Source organism: Cyanistes caeruleus, chromosome 20, assembly GCF_971803275.1.
Source record: "Cyanistes caeruleus chromosome 20, bCyaCae1.hap1.1, whole genome shotgun sequence".
In the NCBI taxonomy this organism is placed as follows: Eukaryota; Metazoa; Chordata; class Aves; order Passeriformes; family Paridae; genus Cyanistes; species Cyanistes caeruleus.
The window spans coordinates 6,441,452-6,458,467 of record NC_141720.1 but is presented as its reverse complement, the minus strand read 5'-3'; the positions used below and the strand labels follow the sequence as shown (position 1 = coordinate 6,458,467).

The window sequence follows — 17,016 nt, the reverse complement described above, 5'->3', positions numbered from 1 at the left end:
GAAGACAGCGCATGGCTCTCTAAATAATTTACAAGTTGATTAATAGACTCACATGGGTATAATTAGAAGAGGGAGAGACAGCAGCTACAGTAACGGGTACAGTGCTTGGGGGAACTAGAGACTTTATTTTTTTTAAAGAAACTTTCTAGGGTGCTGGGCGTTTGAAGATAAGTTGGGAAGAGCTCAGTGCCTCTTCTCTTTTGAAGTGGAAATAGGACAGTTTGAATCCGTCGAGTTTAATTTTTCACAAGCTTTAGGGGCCCTGCAGTGCAACTCCCTTTTTATTATTGAAAAAAACTCTCCATTTTTCTTTCATTTTTCACACACACACATACACACACACACACACAGAGTCCAAACAGGAGCTAATAAACAAATCGATTTTCTACTTTATTTAAGTTACTTTTACAGCAATTTTACAGCTCCCCTAAATGTGCACCTTGCTCACAAATAAACTGTGTAAAGTTACAGAGACATTTATGAATACACCACATTTTAATTTATGCATTTTTAAGAAACCTTCACCTCTGACAATGCTTTTGAAGTAGCTCCGTTTTTCAAGTCAAACTTTTGACTTTTCCTCTGGGACTGCTACAAAGGTTTTTTTATGGAAAATAGGTAGCAGTCTTTTTTCCTACTAGGAGAAAATTGGTGGTCAAAAGAACATAATAAAATTTAATATTTTTATTTCCTATTTTAGGTGGTTATATTTTTATATGAGATGCAAGGTTGTAGAACAGAAAGTTTTAAATGCAGATATGTAGGCAGTAGGTTGTAATTTTCTTCCCTGAGTTTTACTTTCTTATGTGTTGAATCACTGCAATAAATCAGAATTCTCTTTTCATTTATTTGAAAAATCTAGAATGTATTTTTCTTTATTCCACAATCCAGATTGGTGGATCAGTCTGGCAGATACTCAGAGCTGGAGTGAGCCTTGGTCTGCAAAGGTATTTTTAAAGGCCACCCCACTTAGGAGTGAAAACAAAGCAATCAAAAAGTGCACCCTAAAAAGCCAACCCTGAAAGCCAGACCAGGCAAAATAAATGTGATTTGATTAAAGAGAGGAGTGCAGTTGTTTTCTGGAGCAATTGTGATAATCAGTCAGTTCATGGACATGGTCCTGCATATACAGAATTGTTTCCCAGTGATATTCACCATTCCTGCTGTTGCTGGAGGATCAATAATACAATGTTTGTGCCACAAACCTTCATGGATTTGAGTGAAAATGTGGCCCTTGGCCATTTGAGGCCTCATGGTTGTCAGAAGCTTTTAAACAGCGAAGTACAATATAAATGTGAAGTATTAATCTTCTATATTCATATTGATTTTGATTGCTGATAGTCATTCTTTAAAATTTAGGGAATGAAGGTTCCTTTCCTTTCCTTGCAGCGCTGTCTCCTCACCAAAGGGCTGCTCACTTGAATTCTGTGTGGTTTTGAGTTTGGGATGGAGCTATCATACGAGTTTTTACACAAAAAACAGAAGGAGAAGCACATTGCATGTTGTCAGCATCCCCTTTTTTGGAGTTTAACATGAAATTTTGGGTTTGGCTCTGTTTCATGGGGTGTAATACAAACAGAACCCTAGGCTGCTGTATGAAACAGTCTTAACAACAAGGAAAACATTAAACAGCTTTTGTATATATATACAAAATATATATACATATTTTGTATATATATACTTTTTGTATAAACTTTCCTATTTTTAAATGTCCCTTTAAAGTGGCTGGGAGGTGTCAGGAGAAGGGGAGACACAGGATTGGGCAGGATCCATCCCACTCTTGGGGCTCTGGAGCACGTGCTGGCACCAGGTACCCCGGCAGGTGTGAGGAACCCCTTCAGGAGCACCCTCCCTTCTCATCCCAGGGCAAGCAGTATTTGGTGTAAAAAGCCAAGACATTTTTCATCGTGTTTATCAGACCAATTTATTCCTTTTTTTTTTCCCAATATTGTCAAGAAGGGTTTGTAGATCAAATTCTGCACCGTGATTTTAAGCAGAGCTGAACTTTAAGAAATAAGGAGGAAATAGGAGCTTGGTTGATAATGGAAATAAGGAGTCCAGTGGGTTTGAAGTGTAGCTGTTCTCTCTGTCCAACCGTAGTTCCTCTGTGGAAACCAAAGGAGTAAAAAAGAAATACAAATGTACATTTTGTTACTGGTTTTAGAAACTTTCAGAGCAGATGCATCCCTGTGAGATAGTTCAGAGCAGGTCTCTCAGGCAGGTAAACTGAGGCAGAAAACCTCTTTCAGCTCGAGCCCTGCCACAATCAGGGAGTGTGGATGGGAGCCCAGGTGTGTGAATCCTGACCTTGGAGCCAGCCCTGCACCATCCTGGGGCTCCCTGGGAGCTGGGGCCATTAGGCAAATTCATGGACAACACCACAGAGGCCGTTTTTAGTGGGAAAAAGGCTTTTTGTTTGCATGCTGGATACTCAGTTTGGACTGAATTTCCTTTGCTGATAACAGGTAAAGTGGTTTAAGGGGCTGGAATCTCATCATTAAATGTGATCAGATGTAGATTCCTGAATCTACATCTTGATACCTGTGGCTTGATACCTGTGAGGAAGCATTTCTGAAAGTTTTATCCTCTATTATATTATTTATGATTATATATGATCGATAATTTGGGATTGTACCTGCTTTAAAAATAGTATAAGTTCCACTTTAATTTTTAATATTTTAATTTTTCTAATTCCTATTTTAAATGACCAAAAACCTAAAAAAAAAAAAATAAAAACAAGGAAAGACTGGTTCTAACATACGCTAACAAGCACAAATATTTTAAAGGTGTAAATGAAATATTTTATCGCATTATTTGTTTTACCGTATTAAAATAATTACCCCGATTTTTACAGAAGCCCTTCCCAGCAGTGTAAAAGAGCGAGTGGGGACGGTCCCTTTGATGGATCACCGCCCGCGTTGTGTTCGCAGCGGTGCCGGTGCTCGCTGGCCCTTCTTCAAACCCGATAAAACCGCAGATGTTTTCAGTGTTTCACCTGCCGGGGCTCCAGGAGGCCTCAGCAGCGTCCGGAGCGGGCGCATTTTTCCCGAGTTCCGAATTCCCGACATTTTGGCGGCGCCGCGGCCGCTGCTGCCCGCGGGGCGGGGACGGCTGCGCTGCCCGGCGTGACCGCGGGGTGGCGACAGAGAACAGCCAACAGCGGCGGGGCCGTGCGGGCTGAGACCCCCGGGACAGAGACCCCCGGGACAGCGACCCCCGGGACAGCGACCCCCGGGACAGAGACCCCCGGGATCTGCGGGACAGAGACCCCCGGGACAGCGACCCCCGGGACAGCGACCCCCGGGACAGAGACCCCCGGGATCTGCGGGACAGAGACCCCCGGGACAGCGACCCCCGGGACAGCGACCCCCGGGATCTGCGGGACAGCGACCCCCGGGACAGAGACCCCCGGGACAGCGACCCCCGGGATCTGCGGGACTGAGACCCCCGGGATCTGTGGGACTGAGACCCCCGGGACAGAGACCCCCGGGACTGAGACCCCCGGGATCTGCGGGACAGAGACCCCCGGGACAGAGACCTCCGGGACAGCGACCCCCGGGATCTGCGGGACAGAGACCCCCGGGATCTGCGGGGCTGATCCCCCTGGGACAGCCCGGGACAGCCCGGGATCTGCGGGGCTGATCCCCCTGGGACAGCCCGGGACAGCCCGGGATCTGCGGGGTGAGACCCCCGGGACCACCCCGGCATCTGCGGGGCCGCGGGGCTGGAGACCCCCCGGGCCCGCTCCGGGTGTGCGGGGCCAGAGCCCCCCGGAGGATCCCGGAGGATCCCGGAGGAGCCGATCCCCTTCTCCTGAGTCCAGCGAGGCAAGCGCCGCTGTTTTGCTCCCGGTGCCGCTGCAGCGCTCCCGGCCGGCTGTTCATTCATTCTCGGTACCCGAGCCGGCTGCACACCCGGCCATCCTCACCCACCGGCTGCTCGCAGCATTAACCTGAATTATCGATCAGTAAATGGTAAATCACTGCTAAATCATTCTCAAACACATTGAAAACCAATTTATGCCATCTCAATCGATACCACCTCTGAGGACCTTAACGTGGGCAAGAAAACAGAGTAGAAAAAAACAATTATTCATTGTGAATCATCCAGAGTTCCTAGAGCAATAAAATAAGGAAATCTCATGCTTTGCTAAATTTGGGATTTCCTGGACAATTCAGGAAAGTAGCCTTTGGCAGTAGCTTGTACTCAGGACAAGATGTTAACTGTCAGGCAGCTACTGGGATCAAGCCTCAGGCATCTGAATTAGCTGTGAGTCTTCAGACCTTGCTAAAAAAAAATCGCTATAAGCAGGAAAAAGCATAGATGGACAGTATTGTCAAAAGGACCTTTTAGAGCACAAAGCTGACAGAATTTGTATCTGTAAATGCATTTATGCTGTACTTAGAATCGAGATTTTATAGGTTTGGAGAAGTGAGTTCATACCCTTCAAAAGTCTGTTTTAAAGGGAAGTATACAGAGGAGGTATCAATTTAAATATGATAATTGTATAGCTTGGAGCACTGACAGCATTGAAGTTATTGGAGAACAGTGCCCTGTAATCTCTCAAGTGGTGTTTTTCCCTTTCAGACTGTGCCTTTAAGGTGCTGTTACTTTTGTCTGGAGCAGATGGTATGATTTTGTAACTGATTGCCTGATCTGGGTTTCTATTAGTCTTGCAGATCCATGGATTGGGGAAGAGCTAATAGGCCACACTCCTGTGAGCTTCATGAGGACGTACTTCTCATGAGAAGTACCTGATACCTGTGAAAACCTTTGAAGCTCTGAGAAATAATTTTATTTTTTAAATGTTTTGCTGGAAGGTGCTGAATTACAGCCCTGGAGATGGAAAATCTCTGGGTGCCCACACAGCAGTTCCAGCACGAGCAGCAGCACTTTAAACCTTGTCCCCTGCCTGATCAACCCCCTGAAATTATTAAATCACTTCTTAGATTCACAGCAGCCAATTCAGGGGCGTAGTCTTGATCATTAATGTGGTGAAACAGGCTGGGAGATAAAGGAGACACGTAGTGTGGTGTTGGTGTAAGCACAGACAAATTACATTTCCATCGGGAGCTGGTTGTGGCCTCATTCTGCTGCTATTCCATGCCTGGGCTTGGCTGTGACCTTGGTCCACAGTTGTGTCTGATGCTCTCAGGAATCACTGCAGCTTTACTTCTGAGGGGTGAATTTTACTCTGTGCCTTGATTTCTCTCCCTAATAGAGATGTGCTGCCACCTTACCTAGTCTGGATATTTCTTTGCAGCAGCATATTGTAATTTTTACAAGAAACTTACCTTTGGACTTCTCTAATGGTAAAGTAAAACCTCTCTCGAGTCTCATTCCCCCAACTTTCAGAGTTGGAAACTCACACAAGCTTATGTTGAAAAGGAATTGATTATTCAAAGCTCTTGTGCTTCATAATCTCCTTAAAACATGGAGATTGACTGTCTCATCAGGAAAGCTCTATATTTTACTTTTCTATGTGCCCATTAGGTTCTGTGCTTAAGGCCAGGAGACCTCTGGCTAGTTCTTCACAGGCTGTGTGCCCCTCCAATTACAGGTTATTAATTTGCCTTACATTTCAGAGACAGTTCCACATGAGTGAAAAGGAATCCTGTACTGCAGAGTTCTTCATTACCTACTCTGTCTGTACTACAAAATAAGAATAATACTGACTTTTTTCTCTCTTTTATTTTCTTTTTTTTTTTTTTTTTCTCCTTCCCTCTGGTCTGTGGAAGATGTTTTACAGTTTTAATGCAGCTGTTTTAAGTGTGACTGTTCCTGTTCAAGGGCAGCTGATGTACTTTGTAATGCCACCGAGCAGCCAACAAGCTCTGTTCCCCCATTGTGTTGAAGTGATAGGTATGTTCGCTAATCAAGAGGAGAGCAGAGCTTGCTGTCTGACTTGTTTATGTTTTATTTCTCACCATCAAGCTTTAGAGGGAAGCACAGAAAATATGTAAGCATCTATATTATTCAGTGATGTATATGTGTACATGGGTGTTGCTGATGTCTTGCAGTCACTCCTGGCTGAAGGGAGAGAGGTGTCAGGTGTTCCCAGCATCCCCCAGAACGCCCCAAACCTGGCATGTCATTAGATAAACTATTAATTAATTGTCTCTGCATCTCAGTTTTTTTTCCCCTCATGTGATTGCTTCAGTTTTGTTCCAAAATAGTGACCACAGTGGAGGATTTTGATCGTCAGGGCTCACAGAAGTCCCATGGGAAGTGCTCAGACCCAGGAGATGCCCCAGGTTCTCATCACAATTACTTTTTAATTTTCTCGTAGGCTGCAGTGTTTCTCCTTCCCATGTGTGAAGGATGGCAGCAATCTGGAACTGGGGAATCTCCCAGGATCTGCTGGAAGCTCAACAGCACAGGATATCCATCTTTCTGTGCCATTCCTGGGCCTTCCAGCCTCTGCCCTGATCCCCTGTTCATCTGGCATGGATGTCAGATGCAGAAGGATGCTGGCAGAATCCTACTGCAGTTTTACTCATGGGTTTGTAGGTTTTATTCCAATTCCTTGAAAAACTGTTTAAAGCATTCTGAAATTAAAAAATAAAATCATGTCACTTGTCATGTCAATGATTCCAGTAGGAATTGTCATAAAATAACACACATGAAGAAAGTTTAGTGCTTCAGCCAGAAATCCTGGACTATGGGGAAAGTCCACTGTTTTTTGTATGGAATGCATTTTTGGGGAAGAGAAGGTTGGTTTGTTTGTTTTTCTTTATTCCTGCTAGAATGTGTTGGGTTAGTATTAATTCTTGTAAGCTGGAGGGTAGGGAAGAACTGCCCTGAAAAGAGCACTGAAATTCTCCTGTTCTCCCTCCCATGCCTGCCTGCAGCTCAGATCTTGGATAGGGGAGAAGCTTCCATCTGATAAAATTCCTTCCTGCTGCTGTGCTATTGGTACAGTTAATTTTATGAATCCCATTTTTAACAGAATACCCAGTTTTTGCATTGTCATTTTGCTCTTTGTCAGGTGTGTGGGTTTATTCCATTCCCTTTTTTTTTTTCTTTTTCTCCTTTCAGCAGATGGAGAATATTGCTCTCTTTAACGTGTTCTTTTATAATGTGAAGTGGATATCCTCAATTAATACACTAATCTGTTTCCTAATTAATTCCCAGCGGTTTTCTTCTCTTTTTGCTGGTACATTGAATCCTGAGTGCAGTTCTGTAAACTCAGTAATTTGATTATTTAAAGGAGAAGCCATGAATTTCATGACAGAGGTGCAATGTTAAATTCCAGGAGCAAATGGATTCTATTATTGCAGTTTAAAACCTGCTTGTTCCCGGGCTAGAACTGTGCACTGCTAATAATTCACTCTGCTAAAATCCAGGCAGATTGCTGTCAGCTTGTCCTGAAGAGAAGTGCTAGAAATCTGACACATACACTCTCCTACAAGCACTTGTTGTTGTATTTTTGTATGCAGATGTGATGGCAGGGTGAGCATCAAAACATCAACCTGCCATGAAGGGGATTTATGTAGCAATTTCTCCCTTGTTTTCAACAGAGGCACCGGTGTATCAGACAGATAAAGGGAAGGGGCTCTCCTTGCTGCTTGGGAATTGGTTTGGCTGCTGCTTTGGGAAGCAGCTCTGGATGATTTTGCTGTCCTTTCTTTGGGGTTATATGACTTTCTATGGGGTTATATGAGACATGACAACAGTCATTGGAAAATCTGTAGTCACTCTTGTTGAACTTAATTTAATTCTGAACACTCTCCCTCCTCCCAAAAGAGAAAAAAACCCCAAAGTTTAAGTATCTTAATTGAAGTATTTTACTTTATAAAGACTCTGGTGAAAATGTGCAGGATACTTCCTTACCAGTGTGTCCCACTAAACAGAATTTTGAAAGCTCCACAGTAGTTGTAATCCCAGTCAGTATTTTGCTGATGTTCTCTCTTGCCTTAAAGAAAAATAATAATAGAGGAAAAAGAGCTTTTAGCTCTAAAATTAGCGTCTCATCAATGCAGTAGTTGAGGTTGTTGAGATTAATTTTGAAAATTATTTTCAGTTATAAAATCTTCAAACCTTTGGGCAAATTGGAGCAATAGCACATATAGACTGTTGTGGCAGAACCACTATCACCTGCTGAGTTCAATTGAGAGTGCTCAGATATTCCTTTCCAGTTATAGGATTTCTTTTCCACAACTCAAGTCAGTGTTTTTGCATTTTGATAAGGTTGTGTCACACACATCACTGTGGCACCAGTCCAGTGTGGCTGAGAGGAAAAAGTACATTGCAAAATTATGTGGGCACCAGGTTTTATCAAATCCTGTGCTTTGGTCCTACAGTTCCTTGTGAGTTTGGGGTTTCACTGTAGTAAATATGACAGTAAATATGAAGCCAATGATGCTCGATGCCAATCAGTCATAAATGGGAGTAACTGCTTTGGTTCCAGAAGGACTTGTGAGCATCTCCTTTCACTGCAGACTCAGCACACAGAATAAATGTCACCTTTTTCCTCCTTTGCAGTGCCAGACAACCTTGTCCTGAAGCTGCTGACAGAACGCCTGAACGCCCTCGACTGTCTGACCAATGGCTGGGTGCTCTCTGGCTTCCCCAGGGATGTCAAGCAGGGAGAGCAGCTGCAAAAAGCACAGATGAATCCCAACAGGTAAGGGAGAAATCCAGCCATCATGGTATTGTAGATATGAAAAATTTGTTTGTGGAAAGATACAAATCTTTATTGACATCATTTATGCTACTGCATCTTGGTTTTTGCTTCCTTAGCGAGGAAAGGGGTCCTGCTCCTGGAGAGTAGGAAATAGAGCCCTGGCCTGACAAATGCTCCAGATGGCCAAACTGTAGGAGAGAGAAGAGGTTTGTTGTTCTGGTTATTTGTTTGAGTTGCCTCTAAAGCCAAACCATAAGAAATGGATTAAAGTTTGGATTATATGAAAATATGTATTTTATTTGCAGCAAGAGGGGGGAATACACATCATCTTTCTTCAGCATTGACATAATACCGTGGAAATATATTGGTATTTCAAGGAGCTCATTATGAGACTTTTGGCTTTTGTGAAATAATTAAAAACAACATGAGAATTACATTTTATTTGAGCTATAATGAATTGTTCAGAAATGTAATATGATCGACATCAGCATCCAAAGAGAATTGTTACAAGTGCCAAGCAAATAAAATAGAGTTACTTTTCACAGCTGGTCCAAAGGTGGTGAGGATTTAAAGTGCTGGTGACTCATCAAAGCTGAGAGGCTTTTCCCTTCCCTTCCCAGGCCTTCCTGGTTCTGTCCATCCCACTGGCTGGCACAGTGGCTATTCCAAAGGCAAACGTTGGAAATTTGTGATCTTTCTGCTTCCAAGGAGGATGTTCTTATCTAAAAACTCATGGTGGGAGAGGTGCATTACCCACATCAGTGTTTAATTTGGCAAAGTTGCTGTTCCTGTGTGTCCTGTGTGATTGCCCTGGACAGGGATAGGGGAGGGATGGAAAAGGTTGAGTTGGAGAGAGAATAGAGGGGGTTGCAGAGGGAGGGAGCTGCCAGTCATCCATCAAGGTTTGAAAAGGGAAGTGTGTGAAAACAGCAGTAGCTTTATTAATCCAAAGCAAGGCAATGTGCATCTTAAACAGGAATCCACTGCATGAAAAAAATGGAGAAAGAACCTCAAAACTTGTGCTGGACTCAGTTAAACATAATGTTCCACAGATTATTCTTCTTGTGCATTTAGAAGGAAGGTGCTGAATCCCTAAACACGTCTGAGTCCCCGAGATCAGTCTGAATGCTCGAGTGTGCCCCGCGTGCTCCTTCACAGGATTGAGACCTCATCAAGGGAGGAAGAGCAACTCATTATAGAATTGGATGTGTGGAAATTCAGCACTGATCCATTTGCTCAGCTTCCCTTGGCTTTAAAGAGCTCTGCACGTTCACATCTGAATTTAGAATTTGGTCCCTGTGTTATACAGGGGTTGAAGTGAGGGACAGAAATAGACATCGAGCTCCCTGATTGATCTCAGAGCTGATATTTTCCATGAAGCTGATGTGGTAGGGATGTAAGGGAAAGAGGGTGATTATAAACAAAAGGACACATTGCAGCATAGGATAGCAGGGCAGTAATTCAGTTCCAGTTGTGATGCTAGTTATAAAACACTATCTGCAGAGGTGGTGTTTCTGACATCAGGAGAAAAACCTGATAGAATTATAGCCTTGAAATCAATCTGGGAATAGGATGCAGAAATCTATAAATCAGACACAGAACAATCTACAAAGTCTCATTTTTAGGAGGGCTCTGTTGATGAAATTAGATTAAAATAAATTTACATATATATCAAGTTTATTATTAAAATCTAGTCACATCAGTAAACAAAATTATTTGTGAAAGAGAATGTTACTCTGGTTTTTGAACTCAGGGTAGACCTCTTTGGCTGATCAGAACACAGAGTTATTGTCTGCTTGTCAAGTCACAAATCTATTCCTTAGAGCTAATAAATGGTTAGTGTTCAAATACTATGTTTTATCTGACTCCCACCTCATAAAGCTACCACACATAATACTAAATTATACAGCACTGAGCAGGATCAGTCTCCTGACTCCTCCATCTTACAGAAAGAAAAACAAACCTAGTAATTGATGGTAGAAAAGAAGGAAAATAAAGTTATTTGAAAACAAACAAAATGGGCCATAAAGTTTGTTAAAATGTAATAGTAAAAAAAAAAAACTCATACAGCATCAGCTACCACATCCAAAGAACTGCTCTGGAACAAAAAGGAAAAGAATTCAATTTTCACTGAAAAAGTCGTGGGTTTCTTTAAGTTAGAATTTCAGTAGAGTGAGGGTTTGCTTGTGGAATGGCACAGGAAAAGCTGCAAACCCTGTCTCCCAAAGAGCCCAGAGAGCACTGAGCTGCTTTCTGTGTTCCCCCTGTGAAGCAGCTCCTGTCTAAGTGGACAGGATCCTCCTGGCATTGAACTGGGGCAGCCTTTAGGGCAAATAAGGAGCTGAATCTGTTAATGGCCTCTCAGCTGGGGAGGAAAAGATTAACCATTTAATGCCATTAACCTCTTAGTGCCCACCTGAGTGGGAATCCACAGTCACAGGGTGGCTTCTGAAGCTCTGAGCCACTGACACCAAGGACTGACTTCAGTTTTCTCACCCAAATGAGTGTAAATGGATATTTTAGCTTTTTTAATTAGTGTTTAAGCAACAGAAAGAAGCATTTAGTATAGCCATGGATGGTTCTACTGAAAACTCTGTGTAATATCCACCAAAGTATTTTTTATCCTTTTTGCTCCCTTCCAGACTTAGAGTTCAAATAAGATTCAGCAGCAGTGTCATGTTGTGAATCTCTGGTTGTCACCTTCAGCTGGTTCCTGACCATTCCTGTGCTGGGCCCTTACCAGCTTAAGGCAATCAGAAATTTAAGGATTCCCTGAGCCAGAGGATCCTTTGGAAATCTTCTAATCACCCCTTTTCCTTGACTTTATAGTCTCTTTCCCAACACTGTACTTTGGGTCACCAAATCATGTAGAAAGGAGTTTCCCATTTCACTGGGCATAATATCAAAAAGCTTCATAATTTTTTTCCAGGTGCATTTCTTCTCTTGAGAAACAGTTACAGACATTCCCTGGTCATGTCTCCCAACACTCCTGATTTTCTAAGCCCCTTGTATTTGCCCTTCAGTCACCTCTTTCCCAGACAAAGAACCTTGATCTGTTTATCCTTTTTTTATTTTTTTCCCCTTAGAAATCATTTCAGTCTTTTGATCATCCTGTTCTCTCCCCTCACTGGGAATTCCAGATTTTATTTTATTTTATTTTATTTTATTTTATTTTATTTTATTTTATTTTATTTTATTTTATTTTATTTTATTTTATTTTATTTTATTTTATTTTATTTTATTTTATTTTAGCTGAGGTGGGACACCCAGAACTGCATTTGAGGGCAGCACTGTGTACTGGAGGTGGATATAATAAACATTTTTATTTTGATCTCAACTCCATCACTCATAATTGCTGATATTCTATCAGATGTTACTGGGATAGATTCTGGAAGAAATCTAATGTGGGTGGACTGTTGGAACTAAACCTTGTCTCTTTTGCTGAAAATATACCAAAAATTTACAAAGTATCAAAAATCTCGGTTGAGTGAGTTCAAACTCGGCAGAGAATCTATTGAGACCCTTAAACTCAAGATTTCTGTATTAAAGCTGAAGCTAGGTTTGTGTTGGAGCTCTCCTCAAGTCCTCCCATCAGTGCCAAAGGCTCTACTGCTGCTGCCTGTCCTGAGATTTCCACTTCCCCTGCTCCATTATTTCCTTGGTTTTGTCCTTCTGATCTGAATCCAGGGCCAGTTATTTTAATTTTCAGTGTTGATCAATTACATTACAAATAATACAAATGAACAGACAAAAACTGGGCAGGGGAGGGCTGAGCCAAAGGATTGACCTAACAATACATCCATAATATATTTCTAATACCCATTTTTCTAAAATTAAAGTTGTTTTTTTTTTTTCCTAGTAGAGAAAATAAACAGCAGCAGCTTCTCCAGTGCAAGCTTTCCAGCAGGGTTTTATTTGGTCTTCAAAATGATGTGGCTGTGTTCCCAATTATGCCATCTTTTTACATAATATATTTAAAGCTTCTTTTTCACCATGCTGCTGAGCACATGTATTCAAACAGTTTAGGATAATGAAGTTCCTAATTTCTGAGGAAGAACCTGTGAATATGTTGAAAAGGGAGAAATCAGAATGGAAAAAAATATTATTTTTTTTTTAAACTATTTGTTCTTTACATGGGGCTTTCATATTTCTGCAGCTGATCCCAGTGTAGATTAGGGATAATAAACAGCCTATTAATGGAGGCCTGAACTAGGAAATGGAGTTTGAATCAGCAGCAAAATTCAATGGCTGGTGAAGGTTAATAACTCCATTACTATCAGCTCTATTTTTGAGCCGTTTGAAGAGCTGGGTGTTAGCCTTATCTTACTCCTCATTAATTGAGCTAATAGAACCCCAGTGACCCTGCCATGCTGCCATTATCTGAGAGTTTACCAGACATGGACTGGAATAGTTATCACTGAATATGTATTCCTCAGATTCATTTTTATATCAGAAGTATTTTTGTTAAAGATCAGCTACCTTCAGGTTCCTTTTTGCTTTTTAATTTCTTTGCTGCCTTTTGTAACAGCTATTTATTTGGAAATTACATGTAAATTACTTAATTAAATCCCTATCAAGGAACAAGTTAAATCCCAAAATAGTTGCATCAGGGAAAGATGATAGTGATTGAATTATTCTGACATGGAGAAGTCTTACAGAGCATTTTAAAAACTTTGACCTAATTTAAATGATGGATATTGTGTATTTATGATGTGGTTTTAGTTGATGATACAAAAATCTGATGAGTAGCAAAGAAGAAATGTTATATCTTATTTTCTCCTCATTTTCAGGCAAAAAACTCAACAAACCAACAAACCAACACAAAAAGGATGTAGTAATCAAGGGACTAAATCAGTGTAATAAAATTTGCCTGTACCAGAGAGACAGAGAAACTGTAGGAAAATCCAAGCCAACTATGTAGGATTTGGATTAATTTGTAAAATAGTAAAAGTAATAGGCAGCACAATACTCTGTTTCAATCATTCTCATTTTTTTCTCAGCTCACTCCTCCAGCCATTCTGTGGCTGCTGCTCTAGTGACTCTTTTCTTCACTAACACTAATTAGGTCTGGGTTTATTTTCCCTTTGCATTTCAGTGCTCCCATCTCAGCTGGGCTCTTCCTGCTCCATCACCAAATCAAACAGGCTTTTGGTAAAAACCAGGGGGCTAAAGGAGCCAGATCCTGCAGAGCTCTGTGATGTTGTTATGGAATAGAAACTTGCTGGAAAGTGTGGTTTATATGAGGAATCCTGATCTGTGCTCGCCACCCCAGGAGAGACACTGCCCCTTGTACCCGAGCTGGGTGTGTGCCGTGCTCTGAGGGACCACAGCACCCTGGCCACGGGGGGAAAAAATCACAGGTGCTGTTCCCCAACCAAAATCCCAGTTTTGGGCAAAATTATCCAATCTTCTCCTCACCTGAGACATGTTTGCTTCACTCAGTGAGTTGGATGAGTTTTATCCAGTTTGTACTCCCATAGCCTTTTCCAAGCTACAGGACTGACTCAGTGATTGTCTCATCTCTTGATGGAAGTGTTTGGACACTTATCCTGCTCATAGACAAGATTGTAATTTAGTAATTTATCTTTGTTTCCTTTGTTTTTCTTTGCTTGCAAGAGGCACCACTGGGCGTGGAGTAATGAACAAAATATATCCAGGAATCTCCCATCCCTCACGTGTCCGTCTGGGAGGGGGGCTCTCTGTTCAGCACTCCCAAGGGTTACATGCAGGGTAAAAACTCATCCTCATTCTTTTGTCCACACAAACCAAATGAGCTCCTTGTTCAGATTTCTGAGGTTCAGCCATTGGTGGGGAATCCTTATTCTGCATTCTTGTCCTCTTCCTCAGACTCTGCTCTCTCTCTTCTGTCCTAGAGATACTCTGAATAGAAGCTCTTGCTCTTAAATAATCCAATAGATAAAAAAATTGGATGAAAAATTACAATAAAAAGATTATGTCACTTCTGCTGCACATTCTGCCTGACCTATATTGGTCCCATAAGAGCCTTTCTCTCCTGGGGAGAAGCATTAATATGCATTTTGAGCCAGCAACAACAAAACATCAAATGCAGTTTTAAAATCTTTCTATGGGCTTTCTGTAGGATGCTGCATTTGCTGTCACAAGCTGATTCTGCTCCAACAAGAATAGGAGGTATATTTGGCTTCAGTTGTGGGAGGCAGGGATTATTTTTAGAAGTTACCTCATCTCATACAAGCTCCTTTTGATGGCTGGAGTTTGTCTGGTGAAATCCTGGATACAGCAATTAAGGAGTGCTCTGATCTCAGCAAGCTTCCAAAGTCTCCAGGAAGGGAAGGAAGAAAAGCTTCTACTTCTAAGTCATTATTTTTATTGTTATTTTTAAGGACCCAGCACCACATGCTCAACCTTTCATTCCTTTTACTGCTGAAAGGAGGGATATTTTCCTGCAGTAGCCATCTCTCACAAATGAGGAAACATTAGGAAACCTGAAGGCTTTCTATCCTGGATGCCCTTACATTGGAACTGTTTCTCTTGGAAGTTGCCACCAACATCAAGGCTGCCTTTCTGAACTCAGCACCAAACTGGAGAGGGAAAATTCTGTAAAAGCAGCAGAATCTGGGCTAATTTTGGTGTCCTTGGCACTGGTAGCAAATTTTAGACAAGACAAAGCAAGCCAGTCATGTCTCAGTCCAATGACAACTTTGTGATACTAATCTCTACAAATCCACAGAGGTTGTTCAGGGCATTCACCTAAAACATGAATTTGGTTTAAGGAGTGAAGTGAAACAGGCAAGGAAATAAAAGTGTTATCATTTAAATAGTGGCCAAGTCTAAGCTCAGTGCTTTTCCCCTCTGCCCTCTCTCTGCTGAAGTTTTATTCACACATTTTGGAGCATCCCCAAGAGTTCACTGAACTCTCCATCAGGTCTGTCAGTTTGTTCATCTCTCTCTCTCTGGGGCTGACTCTGGGCTGGGATCCAGAGGTGCTGGGGGTGCTGTGGCATTGCCTGAGGTTCTCCTGCAGCATTTTGTGAGGCTCTCTGGCCCAGAGTCCCTCTGATCCAACAATTCTGCTGAGATAGGCATGTAGGAAAAGCTGTGGCTGCAGTCATGCACCATCAGTGCATTTCATGCTGTGCAACGCTGATTGATCTCACAGGGTAAAATATGATGTACTTTGTCAATTCTGACTATTTCCTCATGGTCTAAAGAATCATTTTCAAAATTTCTCCTTAATTAACTCAGTAGTTAACACAAATAAAAAAATATATACATGCAAGGGTGATTTTGTAGTGTTTTTGTAATGAAGATACTGGTTTTGAGATCTGCCTAGAACCAGAAAAACTTTTAAAAATTAGTGAACTAATATAAATAAAGTAAAATATATCTTTAAATATAAAGATATGGCAGCATACTTTAATTTAATTAACCAAGGCATTTACTTTTCACTGGTAAGAGGACACGTGTAGATAAAACTGAGGAGAATTTTGCATGTGTGAGAACTAAATAAATAAAGACTTTAAGTGGCTGAGGAAGCCCAAGGGGAAAGGAGTGTTGTCCAGCATCTCCCATCATGTCAGTATCTTGCTGATTACTTCAGCAGTGTGGTAGCTGAATTTGGCTGAATATTCTTCTGAATAAATGCACTAAAGCCACCCTTACATCTTGTACAGGTTAAAACTGAGTTTATGAACTCCACAATCACTGGAATTCAGAATTCCTGAGGTAAAAACACGGGCAGGATTGTGCCAGTTGTGCTCTGATTTAGTGATCTTGTTGGATCTGGGACTAATCCCAGAGTAAGGCTTTACTCACAGCTCATGTGGCAAAATTGGCCCATGGAGAAAACCCTCAGCAGAACAAGCACTGTGCTGCTTTTGCTTGGATTCTCCAGGCTGAAGGTCTGGGAAGACAAGTGCATCAGTCTGTAGCAAATATAATACAGTTTTGGTGATTAAAACTGACAAGTAATATTGCATATTGAATGGAGACTGGTTTGTCATTACCACGAGGATTAGAAAGTTTAATCTTCATTAAAACATCAGTGGATTTGCTGCTGTTTGCCTTGGAACAAGATATTTGCTCAGAATTTTCTAGTGAGTAAATTTAGTAAGTGCAGGGCAATTTAAGAGAGGGGAACTGAATCCTGCCATGGCTTATTCTGCAGGAAAGGTGTGGGAATGATCCCTGATGTCTGACAGATGCACTGGATCCAATTCTATGGGCTTGGATCACCTGCAGCCACATAAATGTATTAATCACTATCACTTAAACTGACCTCCTTTGACTCAGGTGTAAGAGGTGACCCAGGGCTTTTATGCTTTGCAAAGATCAAATTTTCTGTCCCTAAATCCATTATGTTTGTAAAATTCCATATTACAGAATGCTGTCCTGTGAAATAAATTTTGTGA

At 41.7% G+C, this 17,016-nt stretch overlaps 1 protein-coding gene and 1 long non-coding RNA gene across 3 annotated transcripts in view; one reads left to right on the top strand and one right to left on the bottom strand.

Moving 5' to 3' along the window:
* The window catches only part of AK8 (adenylate kinase 8), a 65,699-nt gene that overhangs the window by 30,768 nt on the left and 17,915 nt on the right, over positions 1–17,016 (top strand). The window contains exons 11-12 of one of the 2 annotated variants that reach the window (XR_015278199.1): positions 2,855–3,974; positions 8,485–8,626. Coding sequence is in view for 1 of the 2 variants with exons in the window: in XM_086858290.1 (XP_086714416.1) it covers positions 8,485–8,626 (142 nt within the window). In the remaining variant the exon portion in view is untranslated. The remainder of the gene's footprint in view (positions 1–2,854; positions 3,975–8,484; positions 8,627–17,016) is intronic. The other variant, XM_086858290.1, reaches the window with a different exon arrangement.
* LOC147649708 (uncharacterized) lies at positions 367–2,931 on the bottom strand. The gene is made up of 3 exons (XR_015278204.1): positions 2,841–2,931; positions 1,682–2,105; positions 367–1,632 (listed from the first exon to the last, which is right to left on the bottom strand). It is a non-coding gene; the product is annotated as an uncharacterized LOC147649708 (long non-coding RNA).